The sequence below is a fragment of the Coenobita brevimanus genome, chromosome 95 (genome assembly GCF_032717465.1).
Source record: "Coenobita brevimanus isolate Jiangsu-jjx chromosome 95, ASM3271746v2, whole genome shotgun sequence".
Lineage (NCBI taxonomy): Eukaryota > Metazoa > Arthropoda > Malacostraca > Decapoda > Coenobitidae > Coenobita > Coenobita brevimanus.
Genome location: NC_137048.1, coordinates 25723712 through 25742920, shown reverse-complemented (window position 1 = coordinate 25742920; position 19209 = coordinate 25723712). Strand labels below are relative to the sequence as shown.

Here is a 19209-nt window from a genome sequence, read left to right as displayed (position 1 = left end):
CTGTGGCTGTCTTTCTAAGCTTTTACCTGTACTTCTTATCTCCCCCTTAACTCTGATAACTTTCTAGAATGTTTTGACCTTACCTCCGCCAACGAAATTGGAGAAGGTTATGTATTTACCTCTGAGTGCCTTTTTGTTTGTTTGATTGTTTGCTTGTCCACAAAATATCTCAAAAGTTTTTAAGGATTTCAAGGAAATTTTGTGGGTATGTGGATCATGGGCTAAGGAAGAGTTGATTAATTTTTGGTGGTGATCTGAGTTCGAGTCTTGGTTCAGGACTGTTTTATTTGCCTGTCCACAAGATGTCTTAGAAAGTTATTGATGGATTTCAATGAAATTATGCGGATATGTGAGTCATGGACCAAGAAAGAGCTGATTAAATTTTGGTGGTGATCTGAGTTATCTAATATAGGTGTTGGCGGAGGTATGCGCTCGCTGGATGAACTCAACTTGTTCCATTTGTTTTTCATTTTCCCCCCTATCTGACTTAAACCTCCATTTTAGATCTTATTTTTCATCACCACCTTAAGTTTTCCTTCCTATTGTACTGATCCACCTAGTTACCAAGCATACATCTATTCCATCCTTACTGGTCTAATGGTTCTTTCGCCTCGCCTTACCCATGTGCCTGACCGTCTTCCATGTGACTATTCCCTCACCTTTGGTTGCACAGAAATCAATCTTTCGCTATCAACAGTTTGCTCGGTTCCTACTTTTCCTCATGCTCTAGCCTGGAAAGATCATCATCATCATCATTATTTTTTATTTTTTCGAAATCAACTGCTCAAAGAGGCTAAGAGAGCTAAACAGAACACGGTGGCTCAAAAACTTGCCGTCTTATTGGGCCTCATCAGCTCAGTGACTCCCTTAAGTCTCCTTTCCCTTCACTTCAGTGTTACATCATTCTTTCTTTATCATTAGTACACGGGAAACTTTGATGGTATTACCTCTCTCTTTAAAGACAACACAAAGCTAATTTTCCCACCCAATTAATCCTTCTTTCTGTTCCACTCTCCAACACAGGGGTAAGCAGGTGTCCTTAGTTCATCATGTACAGTACACGGATCCTCAGTTATGAAACAGTCGTAATTAGTCTGTCTTTCCACCTGCATCTCGAAATAATTGTCTTTCTCTGGAAGGTTCCCTGTTTCAGCTTCACCCTCTTATGGTCCAGGCGACGCTAGTTTGCTATCCCGGCTAATTCCAGAAGATTTAATGCAACTGAAATTAATCCACAGGAGCCTTAAAGTATAAAAAAATAAAAAAAACATTAAACCCAAACCAACAAAAGAGAGCTCTCCCCTCAGGTATTCCAGCCAACGCGTGTGAATGCTGGTGGAGTCATTTGAATATTATCCAGATGGGCTACACACACCACCACCTGAGCTAATGGTCCGGCCTGGTGTTAATATTCATTCATGGAGAGGGCAGGGGGGAAGGTGGTGCGTAGTTCTGAGAAATAAGTGGAGGAGGAAACACGGGATACCAGCTTCCCTCCAGTATTCTCCCTCATGTTCTTGACTGTGTTATCCGTGAATATCTTTATGGTTAATTATTTCATTATTATCGTGACTTTATTTCCCACTAATAAATTGAGTGGGTTTAGTATTGCATTATAGTTATTGTTACATTATTTAGGACATGGTTTCACGTCATCACTGTTTTTTTAATCTTTCGTCTGCTGCGTATCTTATTGGTGTATTCTTGCTACCTCCAGACGATTTTATTCAGCTTAGGGGACACTGCAATTATATTTAATCTTTAAAATGTAAAGTCACCCCTAAGCTTAACACAGTCGTCTGGACAGAGAAAAAATGAAATACAGAGAACGTTGCTGCACTGACGGGATTAAGGGTAATAATTCTACCATCATCCTAATCTTACTTTCCCAATCGTTAATACTGTGGGTTGATTATTACAGTGTCTGGTGTGTGTGTATGTGTGTGTGTGTGTGTGTGTGTGTGTGTGTGTGTGTGTTTTATCCACGGTGATAAGAGAGAAAGAATATTGGCCACGTATTCCTTGCGTTGCGGAAGAGACAGCTAAAAGAGGATAGTTAAAAGCTGGAAATTCCTGTTCTTTGTAATTATGAAATGATTTGGTAACCCCGCTGCCCAGCTTTTATTTATTTATTTATTTATTTAGGCAGCTTCGTACCGCTTACGACACAGGAAGAAAGATTAAGCGCGATTTCCATTTTTCTCTGATTCAGGTCCCCAATTCTAATCATATAAATAACCAAGTAAATAAAAAGTTCAGCCTGAATTATGGAGAGAGAGAGAGAGAGAGAGAGAGAGAGAGAGAGAGAGAGAGAGAGAGAGAGAGAGACTTTTGTACTTGGAATTAAGCATCGTGTAGCATTTATAAATAATAGAGTAACAACAGGTGGTGGGAGTGAACCACCTGCACACTACAATTCAGTAATAAGGGATAATTAATTGCAATATTTTGTCGTTGCTTTTGTCCTGCCCATCTGTTTTCATTTAGTATTAACAATAATAAAAATAGCAGCAGTAGCAGTACTACTACTAGTAGTAGTAATAGTAGTAGTAGTAGTAGTAGTAGTAGTAGTAGTAGTAATAATAATAATAATAATAATAATAATAATAATAATAATAATAATTAAGAAATAATAATAATGACTATAAAACAGTCCTTTATTACTTCATCAGTACTGTAGGGACCCGGGACTTGGCTACTTCCAATATTTAAAGCGAGAGTGACCAGACGCTTTTCCCTGGGTGGCATTATGTTAACAATAAACATCAACCGAACCTCGGATGTAAACCCTTATGGGCAATATCGGTGGGGGCGCCTTCACACACAAGACCACCAGGCGTCCATTTGGTTAAATGGTTACCACCCAGCGTAGTAAATGGTTTCCTTGGCTATAAGAAACCATCTGGCGTGTCACTCATTAAAGTCGCCTGCAGGTAGCACTACATCGAGTGACAGCTGGGCGCCTTCATCTAACACGTATAATAATAATAATAATAATAATAATAATAATAATAGTAATAATAATAATAATAGTAGTAGTAGTAGTAGTAATAGTAATAATAATGATAATGATGATGATGATGCTAAATAGTTTGTTATCTCTTCTCATTACTTACAACATACATAAGTGGAAACTACTTGAGCGGTTTGTTGTTGTTGTTGTTGTTGTGCTTGGAGAAAACTTTATTTTAACCTTCGACACGGCCATATCTTTCTACACGCAACATCTATCTTCACTGGGTGCACTACACCTCCTCTGTTCCAACACTCATCACAGTTAGCCTTTCCCTCATCCTTCCCGACTACCCCACTTTTTTCTGCTCCCCCTCCCCCCTGCGCGCCCCCCTCCAGCGCGCGCGCGCGCACACACACACACACACACACACACACACACACACACACACACACACACACACACACACTTTATAAGTGATATCCTACCTATCTCCAGCGTTTAACATAACACAACACCCATCTTCACAGGGTGTACTGCCCTGCCACCCAGCCCATCCTTTCTCCTTTTCTGCGGACTCACTCCCCTGCCTTTGACTCCTTCGCTGAATGTGCATTTTCTCTGCAACCACTGGAACAATGCACATAGTATAAGAGGCTTATCATCTGTATACAGTGTTTACTTCAGTTACATTATTAGGGGAGCGCGGTAGCTCAGTGGTAGGGTGTCGGGCTGATAATCTTGAGGTTGCGAGTTCGCGCCCCGCCCGGTGGCTGCTCTGCTGGGAGGGGTAGCGCTCTCCTGTAACCCTAGCAGGGCTATATGATCTGATGAGGTCTAGCTCGGGGATTAATCCCACCCCCACTTTTCAGTTACATTAGATGAATATGTTAAGTGAACATGTGAATATGGAAGGTATGGAAGCTGAGGAAGGAAGAGAATCTGTGATGGATTGAAATGAATGAACGAAGTATGTATGGGGATTCACTTGGTAAAGGTTACAGTTTTATTTATTATGCCTCCACCCACCTATGGTGAAGGATGCATTAAGTGAATGATCTGTTCGTGTGTGTGTGCCTGCTTCCCTCCGTCCGTCCTTTCGTAACAGTTTTCCGGGCGCTATATCTCCTGAACCCATTGACGGATTTCCACCGCTATTGTCAGTGGTGCAGTATGAGGAGATGATGAACTGATCAGGTCAGCTAGATCAAGGGGTCAAAGGTCAGGGCCAAATGGGGTTGACTTATTTTATCCTTGTAGGCGCGGCATCTCCTGAACTTTTCAACGAATTTTGACCAAACTTTTTTCAGTGATACGGTATGAAAAGGCAATGAACTGATTGGGTCAGTTAGATCAAGGGGTCAAAGGTCAAGGACATTCAACTTAGTTTATCCTTGTAGGCACGATGTCTCCTGAACTCCCTGACGGATTTCGACCAAACTTTTGTCAGTGATGCAGTATGAAGAGATTATGAACTGATTAGGTCAGCTAGGTCAAGGGTCAAAGGTCAAGGTCATTTGGGGTCGACTTACAGTAGCTAATCCTTTGGGCAGATATCTCCTGAACCCTTTGACGGATATCGGCCGAACGTTTCTCAGTGATACAGTATGAAAGGGCAAACCACTGATTAGGTCGGCTAGGTCAAGAGGTCAAGGGTCAAGGTCATTTGACTTAGCTTATCCTTGTGGGTGCTATATCTCCTGAACCTCTTGATGGATTTCCACCAAACTTTTGTCAGTGATACAGTATATATATGAAGGGACAATGAACTAATTAGATCAGCTAGGTCAAGGGGACAAAAGCCAAGGTCATATGGGTGTAACCTTGATATCTCCTGAACCCCTTGACGGACTTCGACCAAACTTATTTCAGTGATACAGTATGAAGGGACGGTGAACTGATTAGGTCAGCAAGGTCAAGAGGTTGAAGGTCAATATCATATGGGTATGGGTGCGATATCTACTGAACCTCTCAACAGATTTCGACCAAACTTTTGTCAGTGAATGTGGTAGGTGGAGGCATTGCCATCCACTCACTCGATGTAATGCCGATTTGGGTGTCTGCCCTTTCCTCTCTTCTTTCCTTCATCTTTCTCCTTTCTTCTGCCTACAGGTGACTTTACACTCCCTCTTGTGTCTTTCTTTCCTTTATTCTTTCCTCTTCCTTCTGCCTATGGGTGACTCTACACTGAGTGACAAGCCAAATGGTTTCCTGTTCACCAGGAAACCATTTACTACGCTGGGTGGTAAATGTATAACCAAATTTTGGCGCCTGGTGGTTTAGTGGGTAATTAAGATGCTCCAATCGATTTGAGCCTGTGTAGGTTTATATCCAAGGGATGGTTGGGGTTTATTGCCCACGTAATGCCACTCAGGGATGAGTGAGGCTGGTCGCTCTTATCTTAAATGTCAGGATCAACTTGTCTAGCCCCGGGTTTCTACGCTCCTCATGGGATGACATAGGATTGAATGATGGCTGGATGGATGGACTTTTGTCAGTGATACAGTATGAAGGGACTATTAACTGATTAGGTCAGCAAGGCCAAGGAGTCAAAGGTTATGGTCATTCGACTTAGTTTATTCTTGTGGGTACGATGACTCCTGAACTCTCTGACGGATTTCAACCAAACTTTTGTCAATGACACAGTATTAAGGGATGATGAGCTGATTAGGTCGGCAAGGTCAAGAGGTCAAAGGTCAAAGTCATATGGATGCGGGCACGATACCTCCTGATCCCCTAGACGGATTTCGACCAAACTTCTTTCAGTGATACAGTGTGAAGGGACGATGAACTAGTTATGTCAACAAGCTCAAGGGGTCAAAGGTTAAAGTCATATGGGGTCGACTTAGTTTCTCATTAGTCTTATATCAACCCACAATGAAGCCTGTCATGGAGGTTGTATGGCGAGTCTGTGCACATAACTTGGCAGAAGCCTACCGAGTGACGCTTTGTACCGATAACTCGGGACCCGAGTTCTCGGCGTGTCCTTTATTCATTTATTTATTTATTTTTTACCTGGGCAGTTGACGAAATAGTGCCTGTCCTATAGTCATCACGAAAACGATTTTCTGTGGATTGTTTGGCTTACGAATTGGAGCCGTTGGTGCCGAGAATTTCGTTGGTTTGAGTGACGGATGGATGATTTGATTGCACATTTAACTGGGAACTGTGTTGGTAATTTCATACTTTTGTGCTCTATACTTTTGTCCCTGAATTCCTTGTACTTAATGTACTGACGATGGAAAAGGGTTATTCTGATGACGATGATGATGATGATGGTAATGATGTTGTTGATAATGATGGTAATGATGTTGTTGATAATGATGATGATGATGATGATGATGATGATAAAGGCTCACACTGTACTGATGTAATAGTCACCAGTTTATATGTATCTCTATTTACTTACGAATTATCATGTTATGTATACCTAAACATCAGTATATATATATATATATATATATATATATATATATATATATATATATATATATATATATATATATATATATATATATATATATATATATATATATATATATTGAGCGAGACTGTGTGAACGCATTTCTAAATCTGATAATACTTGTTTATATGACCCTGTTGTTTATCCGTTTCAGTCACTTGCCTTGAGTCGTAAGAAATTAATTGGTGGTCAGCGAATAATTGACCTCCATTAGTTACGTCCCAGATGTTACCTTCTAATTGGTGTGTGTGTGTGTGTGTCAGAGAGAGAGAGAGAGAGAGAGAGAGAGAGAGAGAGAGAGAGAGTTTCTTCCACTACTGGCGAATGCGAAAGAAAAAATATCACATGAAAACAGCACCAGAGGACGGTCGGGGATTGGAATATGGTGGTGAAGGCGGTGGGGAGGGTCAGCTGAAGTACCAAGTCACTGTATATCCTCCCGCTTCGTAATGTCGGAGAATAAGTTATAAGCTTTAGGTGTGGTGTGGGTATGAATTGTATGTAAAGGGTTAGTGTTTTGTTTTGTGTTTGTGATGAGAGCTGGTATAAACCCTTTCCTTCATAGTATCTTCTCTCCTTATCATGGTTATCTAGAAGTAATGGTCAAAATATCCTGACATGAGGTTTGTTTGTGGTGTAATTGAGATGTCAGTGTTTGGTTGTGGTTGTAGCATTATAATATCAGCTCCCTTGTCCTAATGGTTACTTAGGAATAACAGTCACAGTATTGACAACGCGAGGTCCTGGTAAGGCCACCGCAGTCTTCGCACAAAACTAACGTAGTTAAATCTAGATCAATATAATTTAGCCTAACCTAACCTTGTCTAACAGAACGTAGCTTAACCAAACTTACCTTAACCAAACCGAATTCGAGCAAATTTAACCAAACATCGCCTAGCCAAACGTAACCTAACCGAGCTGAGTGTAAATAAACATGGCATATTATGACATAACAAAATCCAAACAACCAAACGGAGTCACACGACAAAAACTTAACTTGGCCCAACCAAACACAACCCGAGTAAAGCTAATCAAACCGTACAATACATAGCATTTCCTGTCTCGCAAATGAAACTCCCGAAGCTAATTCATTCCATTAATGATGGTGATTTTCTTTCAGTTTCCTGTCAGGTATAATGCCTGAGGGAGAACTGCACAGGAAGAACCTTGAACCTTCATTTATCGGGATCGTTTTCTCACATACTGTTGCCTGTGTAAGTTAAATTTATAATGACAGCCAGACTAATTTACCTTTCAGGCCGTGTTTACGTGTGCTTAGCAGAGTTTCTATATTCGTTCTGTTTTCGTCTCACGGATCTGGGCCACCCCTACAGCCTGAATACTAAGTCGTGTTTGCATGAAGTTCAATGAACCTTAGTTATGAGGTAAGAATCAGTCTCGTATCGTTTCGTTTCGTTTCGTTTTTAAAGGTTTTAACATGCTTGCATGCGTCGGCCTTGGTCGCCTAATGACGGCTTTCCATGCTGCTCGATCTGTGGCAGCTTTCCTATGCAGTCCCTTATCCCTAGGCTCGCGCTCAGTGACTCCATCCCAGGTCTTTTTCGTCCACCCTACCCCTGACGTTAACAGGTTTCACTTTCTGTACCCAATTATCATCCCTCATCCTCTCCACATGCCCAAACTATCTCAGTCTACCTCTCCTCACCGTAACACCGATACACTCCAGTCCCATCCTACCTCTCAACTCTTCCATCGTAAACCTAGCCTCCCCACGCCTTGCACCCAGGGGCGCACTGCACATCCATATAATCATTGATTTCTGTATGTTTGAGCCTGCGAATATCCTCTTCCTTTATTGCTCAGGTCTCACTGCCATACATCATTACACTTCTAACACATGCCGCATACAAACATTCCTTAGCTCGGAGGGAGAGCCCTCTCAGTGTTAGGAGAGGCAACAGCTCCCTGAACTTCTTCCGACCACTCCTAACTGTAGCCACAGAGCCAGCTCCAGCCCCACCTCCAGCACATAAACATGTCTCTCAAATAACAAAAGTCTTCCACACATTCAAGAGATTCACCAGCAAGATCAGTCCTTTCACGCCTGACAATCTCCACATGCTTTCCCCGACACACTGCACACATGGAAACAGCATTAGCTTACACTCTACCTCCTTGTCTATTAGTTAAAAATATCATCCAGTCTGACCACACCTGGCCATTAACTAAGCTTAAAGGGGCTACGGATCTGTCTGGTGAAAACAAACCGAATATTGCACCTCATCCGTACCTCTTTATTTCAGCAGACGGCACGTCAGTATTCTCTTGTTTATCAGTGCAGTTTATATGGGGTGGCCCATTATAATGCTCCTCATACACTTCACCGGGTGATTATTTTGTGTGTTGTGGGGATGGCTCAGTCAGCACTATCATTGTCTGCCTTGCATCGCTTATTGATTTCCTATCCCCATTGCCACACCCACGTCCACACTAGGAGACTGAGCCCTCCCCACAAAGTAACATACCATCGGGCTAGTTTCTGGCAGAATGAAATTTATGAACCACCCTACATCTGTATCAAGAAACATTTCATTTTTTTTTTTTTTTTTTGCGGGTGAAGAGAGGAAGAAAAAACAAGTTAAATGCAGATAAAAATACCATACACCAGACTACCGATATCCTCCATTCATTAAAGAAAAAAAAAAATCTGTAAGACTTGTACTTGAGCAGCTGTAGGTTGAAATTTTTTTAGGAGGGAAGTAATCTGGGGAAGCGAATTTTAGAGTCCTATGCAAAATATCACTTAGGAAAATGTACTAAAAATACATCCTAAGCTGAGGTGAAATCGAGTCCACAGCCTTCCTCAATTACCCGTCTTAATAATTGTGTTCATCTTCTCATTACTGGTAGTTTTGTAATCCTGCCTCGTCACACTCCATAATGATTTCCTCTGCCACAAGGCCTTCTGTTATAAAGTAGTGGGTGTTTAATGGATCTTTATTGTGTGGGGTATTCTCTCTGTCTCTGTCTGTCTGTCTGTCTGTCTGTGTCTCTGTCTCAGTCTCTGTCTGTCTGTCTGTCTGTCTGTGTCTCTGTCTCAGTCTCTGTCTGTCTGTCTCTCTCTCGCACGCACACACACACACACACACACACACACACACACACACACACACACATTTTCGAATGTTCCCTTGAAATAGCTATCCTCACTCAACGGACATCAGCTTCATATTTTCGTCCGTGATGGTTTGTTTCAGGAATAAAATCACAGATCCGCTCTCTTTGCTGTTAATTTTTTAAATCCTGCTTATTTGTCATACATTCTGTTCTGCCGTATCAACAATTATGTTTTCATTTTCCAATTTCACACACATGATTTAGCTTTACCGAATGGAAAATAAGGGTTATTTTAAAAGAATGACGCAGCAATATGAGATGAGAAGAGGAGCGGGTGAGGCTGGGTGCTGGAGGCTGGAGAGAGGCTGGGACCAGAGTGAGAAGGGCCCAGCCCAGAAGACTGGGTGAATTCAGTATTGCGATGAACGTGGAGGTGGGAGGTCGCTGGGTTTTGCCCCCTCCTTTCCTGCCACGCGCGCCTGGAAGTGAACGAAGATTCTCGCCGTGCACATACTTCCAGTTTTTAGTAAATTCCATTATTCACTCGCAGACTGTGATTAAAGACTGACATGGTTTCAATAACTACTGACATGTTTTTGGTTAATGATAGAATCGCCACGTGTTTGAACAAAAAAACAAACGTTGTAAGAAAGTTGAAACTGTGAAATCAAGAGGAATATTATTCAGTGTTGTATCAGAAGACTTTAAAAAGATTGTGAAAAGGATTCTGTGTTTGTGAGTGAGTGTGTAATATTGTGGAGGGGGGAGGTAAATACGCCCTCCATGCCTCCCTCACTCCTCTTCCTCTTCCTCCTCCTGGGGACTACCATAGTGGCTGGGAAGGCCTCCAAGCAAAGAGGTAAATTATAAAGGAACAGTAGCTTACAATGAGTGAGCTTGTTGTTTTTAGCATCTGAAATAATTGTAATTAATAACAGTCATCTGTGCCATATATTAACCAGTATTTTTTTTCCTTTCCTCATCACAAACGTAGTGACCCGAGTAATTACATTAATGATGATAGCGACAACGTAAGCTATATGTGTGGAAAATATTTCCGTTTTGAATTCAATGCGTGTAGTAACCAAATGAGCTCCAGTGAATCCAGGTGTGTTCTTCTCATACCTGGATGCGGAACGCTTAGAATGGAGTTGGCTTTTAGTTGTAATATATTGTAAACGGTACGGGGGGGCGCTTATCATCCGCTCTTGTGGTTGCTGCCTTCAGGTGATTCTTCACTGAGTGACAAGCCAAATGGTTAACTAACCCAGTAAGCCATTTGCTTTCACTGGTTGGTAACCATATAACTATATAATGGTCTAGTGGGTTAAGATGCCCCAACCGGATTGGGCCCGTAAGGTTTTACATCCGAGGGTTGCTTGGAGTTTATTGCGCACAAAATGTCATTCAGGACAAGCGAAGCTGTTAACCCTCACCTTAAATGTCGGTACTGAGGAGGCTAGCCCCGGGTCCCTACGGTACCAACGGCAAGAGAGGAATGGATGATGAAAATAATCATGGAAATTCGTGTTTAGGTTACAGTAAGTAATCACTGTGGTGATTCAGAATCATTGGCTAGAACGCTGATGAAGAGTCGATTTGGTTAAGTTAGGGAAAATTAGAATACCTGTAGTACATTAAGTTTACTCTAGATGTCATGTAATATAAGCGATGATGATAATCCGTAAAATGCATGGTACAGTACGATTCACGGAGGGCAGTGTTTCTCGTACTTGTTATTCCTCGTCACATAGGTAAGTGGTTCTGTATACGCAAGTCTGGAACAGTGTGGCTTGGTAAAGTTGTCTGCTGAAATTGTCTGCTTTAGTCTGAAAAGGCCAAGACCAACTCAAGCCACGTTCTTCATTTACATAGCCTGCGAAAGGACGAGAATTTCCAGAAGACAACGGAAATCTTGCAGGCTTTCAGAATGGATACAGCTATGTTAGCCAACCCAATATTTGATGACTGTAGAGTCTGCTTTAATGCTAGGTAAACAATCTGTTTGCGTAAACTGAAGAGTGTTCAGGGAGTTATGTCTAATCATTGCAGTTCACTGTGATAGTGTACTGACGCAAACAAATCGTTCTCCCCATCGGCTTCAGCATCATTCTCATCTCCATCCTATCAGTCCGTGCCCCCGTCATTGTCTCCTTGTCTCCACCCCCTCATTCCCTCTGGGTTTCCATCATTATCTTTGTTTCCATCATTGTACCCATCTCTGTGTTCATAATAACTTTATTCACTTCAGTGTTTGGGTCTTGGGAAAGCAATACATAATGTGAATATGAAAAGGAACACAAGAACAAAACTTCGGAAAAAAGCTACTTACAAACACACACACACACACACACACACACACACACACACACACACACACACACACACACACACACACACACACACACACACACACACACAAATCCTCTGCAGAGTGTATTGACAGCCAGCCTCATTCATATACATCCGGTAGCTTAGATTATTATATAGTACTATACTTCCACTCTCGTCATCGACAAACGCATTACGTACCCCATACTTCAAAATTCTCCATCGGTATATAGTACCGGTGGCTACCGTCTGTCTAATTTTTATATTTTGAGCGAAAAGGTCAGGATTTATTTCCAGCTCAGAGAGTGGTCGTGCTCCGTCAGTGCCGTTGCTAGCCTGAATAAATTTCAGGATCATATTTTGGATAAAATTTTTCATCATACTACCAAGATATGCTCTTCAGGAATTAGTGTTTGAAAATATATGTTCTCCAACTCGTGCATTATGTGGATCGTTGTATCAGGAACACGGCTTGACTACTGCGTTCTTGGGTATGAGAAATCCATTTGTAACCAGATTTGGTAACGTATGATGTGAGAAAATCGGGGGCGAGTTAAGAAGCAAATTTAAAATGAATTCACTACCGTACCTTGAGATTCTGACCTTCCTTCAGAAATGATCTTGAATACGGAAGGAAAATGATCTTGTATCCAAGATTTGATGCTGCAGGATGGACAATGAAACTTCCAATGCCTCTTGTTTTTCCTCCAAAAATAAATTTGAGTTACAGGATGAAATTGATCGAAAGTTGGTTTGTGAATCCAGACTTTTTTTTTTTTCTGACTCCATAAAGGGGGCACTGTGGGCGAGATGGTCACGATATCTTCACCACGCGAGTTTTTATGGAGGAGGGTAGTCACCAAATTAAGCCTAACTAATTTCTGATGTCTCACCTGCGTCACAACTCACAAAGTGTTTGAAAAGAAATGAAGCAATGCAGGTTAGCTTCGTTTTATTCTCGATGTTGGAAAAAAATGGACCTTCAGAACTACAACGTCCATCTTCACAACAGCGTTATATAAAAAAGAAAAAGGAAAACAAACACGAATATCTTCATCATCAGCGTAGTCGTCGTCGTCGTCTTCGTCTTCGTCCTAGTCTTCATCATCATCATCATCATCATCATCATCATCATCCCAACCCTGTTTCTCAGTAATACACGTGATGGTAAGGATCATCATCATCATCATCCCATCCCTTTTGCTCAATAATACCTGTGATGGTAAGGAGCAAGAAACTGGAATAGGAGAGTAAGAAATTGGGAGGCCTACCAAGAGCGTACCCTGTGAAACGGACCACGTATCCTTACACTCATTGGGCACACCTTCAAAATTCTCATATCCAGTTCCACCTCACAGGCCAAAACGATCCACCCAAAAATGTGACTGAGGGAAACGAAAAAGTTAATCCCGTCGACTGCAAGTTAAATTAGAGGTGCAGTCGTTGCCATGGTGGTGGAGAGGGACGCCTTCATGTGGTAGCACCGATATAACCATGCAGGTCTAATGCCAGGTATACAAATGTCCCACAACTCCTTCCCTGCCACTAAAAAGAGAACGGTGTAGCGCAAGCGGGCAGCTTATCCTGCAGTAAACCCGGTTCACGTTTCAGATGGGCTTAGGGCTACGACTACCACTACTACTAGCTCTTTTCATGTGCAGCTCCATACATATTTCAACCACATTTTTCCTTCATTTCTCTGGCTTTCTCTAGTGTTTGAAGAAGTTGGCTACTGTCCGAGTAGACTAAAATGCAGTCCCAGACTGGAGAGGGAACTGAATAATTAATGTAATTTCATTAGAACCGGCTTTACTGGTATTCGACATTTCATAATAAGCACTCTGAATGAGACAACCTTTGTATTTATTCAGTATTAACGGTGGGACATAATTCCTCAGCGGTAGCATGTGAAGTGTGGTAGGTAGGAGGACTGCTTAGCCTTAGGAGACAGGTTGAGGACTGCCGAGTCTTAGGAAATGGGATCTCAAGTGTGCCCAGAGTCGGACACTGCGAAAAAATACCCCACTTATTCACACAGTGGTTTGCCAGATCGAGGCCTCATCAGCTTGGTCTTTCACGCCTCGTATCGGTAATCTTAATTTGAAAATTAAAACATTGTGTCAAGCGTAAAATGTGTATATCTATATCTATCTATCTATCTATCTATCTATCTATATATATATATATATATATATCTGTATCTATCTATCTGTCTATCTATCTATATCTGTCTATCTATCTATCTCCGTCTATCATATCTAACAAAACTTGCACACTTGCTCAAAACTGCCCCTAGTATGAAATGATGCTCTGTACAGCAATGTTTACATACGGAGAAACATGGAGTTGCAGTGAAACCTTTTTTATTAATAGGTTTGATATTATTTTCAAAAGACTGATAATATCTGCAATATAAAAAAAATCTTCGTACCATAATTATTCCATTTGCGATATGAGGGGAATGATGAACGGGAATCAACTTCTTTTCTCTTCAAAATGCAATGAGCTTCATAATGATATTTTAATTTGTCACTTCTGACGCAAGTGGCCGATAAATGAACATTTTTGTCATGAGTTCTTGTGCAACGTGGGGATTTTTTTTTTTTTTTTTTTTTTTTTTTTAATGTATCCGACTCTGAACATAGGCTTCACAGCCTGCTATCAAGGCCCAGCAGTCCTCCTACATACCATACACCTCTACATGTCACCACTACGGCGCTAACACCCACCGTCCATATTGAATACATGCTAGGGCTGTCTCATACAGGACTGGTGTATTGGTATTAGCGGGGGTATTTTTATGACATGTCGGCGGGTCTTCTGGTAGATCAGTAAAGCCTGATTTAATGAAATTCAAATCCTTAAACTGTTCCCTGCCCCAGCCGGGATTCGAACCTGGGTCCGTTAGGACTGCAGGCCACCTCTCTACCGATTGAGCCACCGCCTATAACGCAAAAATTATCATCACATTCTGCACGTAAATATTCCCAACACACCCCACACATTTATTATCTTTATTTGCTGTTAACCCCATCAGTTCGGTGACCCTTTTCGTTACCTGAGTATTTTTCCTGCCACCCGGCGATTTCATTCAACTTCGGACAGGCTGGGGTGGAAGAAGAATGTATAAATCTAACTTTTCCATTTGCCAAACGTCTTTCCAAATCAGGGTAAAATAATCTTGCAGCAAAAATAAAATTGAAAATACGTCATTGCGTTCTGTGGGTTATCATCATCATCATCATCATTATTATTATTATTATTATTATTATTATTATTATTATTATTGATGTTGTTGTAGTTGTTGTTTGGAAGGAACTCTTGCTGCCATAGTGCGTTACCTGGATTTTTTTTTTTTTAATCTGCCCCAAAACATCATCAAAACAGACATACGATTTCCCTCTGCCAGTGCAGGCTTTTCCGAACCAAAAAAGAAAAAAAATAATGAATATAGAAAATTTGTATATCTCAGCCAAGGGGTTCAAGAAATTGCTGTGTTCGGAGTGGCCTGGAAATCATCACTCAAAATAATTAACCATAATAATAATAATAATAATAATAATAATAATAATAATGAGTTACATGTAAAACTAGTGGCATGTGCGTTTCATTAATTCTCATGTTTTTATTTTTCTTGCAAGCAAACAGACATGGGTAAAACACACACACACACACACACACACACACACACACACACACACACACACACACACACACACACACACACACACACACACACCGCTCGCTGGTGCAGTGGTAACGTTCTCGCTTGCCATCTGGTAGACGGGAGTTCGCGCCTCGCTCAGGTTGCGAAAAGTTTCACTGACGAAGTGGGTGGTTACTGTCCCCCTTGAGCAAGGGGACGGGTGTGTGGGTGTGTGAAGGTCACAGCCTTGCCCTTAGATCGGACTATATGAGCTGTCGGCTCCCTTCCGGGAGGGTAAAAGCTGACGATCACGACCATCAAGTGATCCTGACCGACCCGGTGAATTACACACACACACACACACACACAATAAACAACCAGAAAAGAACAATAGCTACCCAGCAATGCCATGGACAAAGAAGGAAGAACTGTAGAGCAATAACACGAGAAAACAATGAACAGGGGGAAGAACACATGAAGAACAAGGTAACACATAACACCACATAAGCAGGACATAACACAATTCGTAACCAGAAATGAACATTACACCCACCAAACATCACGGAAGGAGGAACACGAAGAAGTGGATCAATAACACGAGTAGGCGGTGAACAGAGGGCGGAACAAAAGGTGCGTGGGGAACAATGGGTGGTAATAGCGTGAAGGAGGTGCTCGAGGCCCCTTGGAGGTCGACCTTACTGAAGTGGTCCTCCCTCGTTGACCCCGCCTTCAGGTAGGGACTGGGGTGGATGGGTGGCAGAGATTGGAGTATGGGAGTTGTACTCGTGAGCTTTGGAGGCTTCTTCTTGGTACCTCATCCTTAGCGATTTGTTTTGAATATTAGAGCTTACTTGGGATTAGGTGGGGTAGATAGGGTATGGATAGATAGGGTGGTTAAGTGGGATTGCAGATCTAAATATCCTAGGTAATACAGGCAGCCTAACAGGAAGCATTTGGCCCATAATAATCTGCCGGGACAAAAGTAGTTACCCTTAGGCATATGTGTTTTGGTTTCACAGAGCTTTTAATTGCTGAGATGGAAAATTATGTCCACACAGTAAGCATAGTTTCATTCTGTCGGTTGGAAACGTGGTAGGAAGGAGCGCCCACCATCCACTCACTCGGCGTAGTGGTACCTTCAGGTGATTCTGCACTGAGTTACAATCCAAATGATTTCCTGTAGACCAAGAAGTCATTTACTACCTTGGGTTGTAGTAATAGAACTAAAGGGACGCTTAGTAGTCTGGTGGGTTAAGGAGCTCCAATCGAGCATGACCCATTAATGTTTACATCCGAGGGATGGTTGAGCTTTATTGCTTACAGAATGCCACTCGGGGCAGGGCGACTGGTCTTGCTTGTCTTAAATGTCGGAATCAAGTAACCTAGCCCCGTGCCACTACGCTCCTAATGGTGCTTAATCGGACTGGGTAATGGTTTGATTGATGAGTGGATTAAAAATTTCATAATTACACTTAAAGTATAATCTGTTAGTTTGAGAATAAGAAGAGAAAATGGCTGTCCTCTTGGTACCACACCCAGCAACACAATAATGACAGTTAAAAATAAAGGAAAAAATAAAATAAAAAAATACCATGACTAGGAAGCTGGCACATAGAAAATTTTATTCGAAAGATATGAGAAAAATAAAATGATGTGATCCTAGTTATTGTAATTTATGATTAAAAAAAAAAAAATCACTATCACCTCTCGGTACACCCGTAAAATTCTTATCGTCTTTAAGTCTTTTGTGTAGGTAAACAACATTCAGTTTATTTGGAGGGATTGGAGGAAGGACTGATGAGTGAGAGGGACTGGTATGGGGAGGGGTGACAGGGATTAGACATCATTCTAATGGGGTTAATGGAGTTTATATTTAACCCTTTCGCTGATATGAGTGTCTGCTATGCTATGTAATATCACTGGCGGCAGCACTAACAATCACAATTCATCATACTCATGGGGTTAACCAGGATGTTCGTATGCAACGTAGTGGGATATAATAGACCAGAAAATATACATACCCAGCATACCGTATTTACAACTCATCTTGTTAATTAAACATCAACAGGAAATTGCCGTATTATAACAGCAGTAATAATCAACACCAGCGGCAGCACATCCGCTCACCAGTCTGTTCTGACCGAGAGACTGGTGATGTGTTTCAAATCTAATGGTGAGCATTTAGGCTCTTTCCAACGATCTGTTCACCTAGCTAATGAAGGTGAAGTTCATATGTATGCATTTCTCTAAGATGAGAACTAAACCAAGTGCCTGGTTCAGCCATTTGTTGGAAGGGACAACACTTAGATATTCTAGTTTGTGCTTCTGAGCTTTTGTCATTGCCTACTAAACACCCGGTACGTAGTGAATCTTGTGGCAATATAATCGAGTCAGACTTTAACTATGAATTATACCCGAGTAGTACTGATGTTTTGACAGAGCAGAAAAATCTGGATGAGCATGTTCATAATTTGTAACTTCGGTCATCTATTAGCTGTAATATAATGGACCTATCATATGGAACATACTGTATGGTCTTGTTGCAGAAATGTGGTCGACCTAGAAGATTTTATCAAGACATTCTGAGTCGAGATATTTTTTTAGTATGTGGTGGGTTTGTGGCGCACCGTATAACTGCAAGGATGAGCGGCATAACATACTGAAGTGCTCCTAACGATGTGCCATGCTTGTTCATGCAGTCCTTGGCTGGGAGACCTCTTGCTTCCTGGTGCTGGTAGTGTATACTTATGGTCTAAGTACCGTATGTCCAATCATCGCACTTCTTTCTTCTACGTTTGTAGCTAATGTTAATGGCAGCAAACTTTTGCCTCGCACAACTTTAGCATGTAAACTGCTTTTTGGTAACCTTCTGTCATTGATTCGTTCCGTAGCCCGAAGTGTTTCAGAGCACTGAATAAATTAGTGATTACACCACTAATTTTGCGTTGATAATAGACTATATGCGCCTTCTAGCCAATTCATTGTGAGTCTGACAATATTCGGAGGTTTATGTAATGAGAGGAAGTGATTAGAGATGAAGGTGTCGTGAAGGTGTATTTGAAATTCGTGCCCGTCTGAAATTAGTGTTAGTGTTCGTTAGTATTGTTAATGAAGCTGTTATTACGTTTAGGGGGGCGCGGTAGCACAGTGGTAGCGCGCTGGACTCGTAATCGGGGGATTGCGAGTTCGAGCCTCGCCCGGGCTGCCGTGCCGGGAGTGGTAGCTCGCTCCTGTAACCCTAGCGGGGCTATATAGTCCAATACAGGGCTTAGCTCGGGGGAACTCCATTTCTCCCATTTTTGTTATTACGTTTAGCGTGTGGGAGTGTTTTAATGAGATGTTACGTGGTACTCTGTGTTTCAGTTTCAGTATCAGTTTCAACGCTTCTAAATTCCCATCCCACTCTCATAGCGAAAGAAGATGGGCTACAGGTTGAGAGAGAGAGAGAGAGGGGGGGGGGATAATCATTTCGTATTTTTTTAGTTATGAAATTTACTCGATCTAATCATATACCATTATTATCATTTGATCGTGTCTCATTATCCACTCCCCCCTCTCATTTCCAGCTGTGTGTGTGTGTGTGTGTGTGTGTGTGTGTGTGTGTGTGTGTGTGTGTGTGTGTGTGTGTGTGTGTGTGTACCCTCGCTTGGGCCCCAAATAGGTTATGGTGGTGGGTTGCAAAGTTTAATGAGGCTGAGGCTTCTTTGGCCAGATTTTAATTTACGGAGATTAAACCTA

The 19209-nt window shown here is 41.7% G+C and overlaps 1 protein-coding gene across 1 annotated transcript in view; it reads left to right on the top strand.

Annotated features, from left to right (window-relative positions):
• The first annotated feature begins 10239 nt into the window (after positions 1-10239).
• LOC145413260 (uncharacterized) overlaps positions 10240-19209 on the top strand; it is an 82916-nt gene continuing 73946 nt past the window's right edge. The window contains exon 1 of the mRNA XM_080282989.1: positions 10240-10353. Within this exon, the coding sequence (XP_080139115.1) occupies positions 10278-10353 (76 nt within the window). The 5' untranslated portion in view covers positions 10240-10277. The remainder of the gene's footprint in view (positions 10354-19209) is intronic.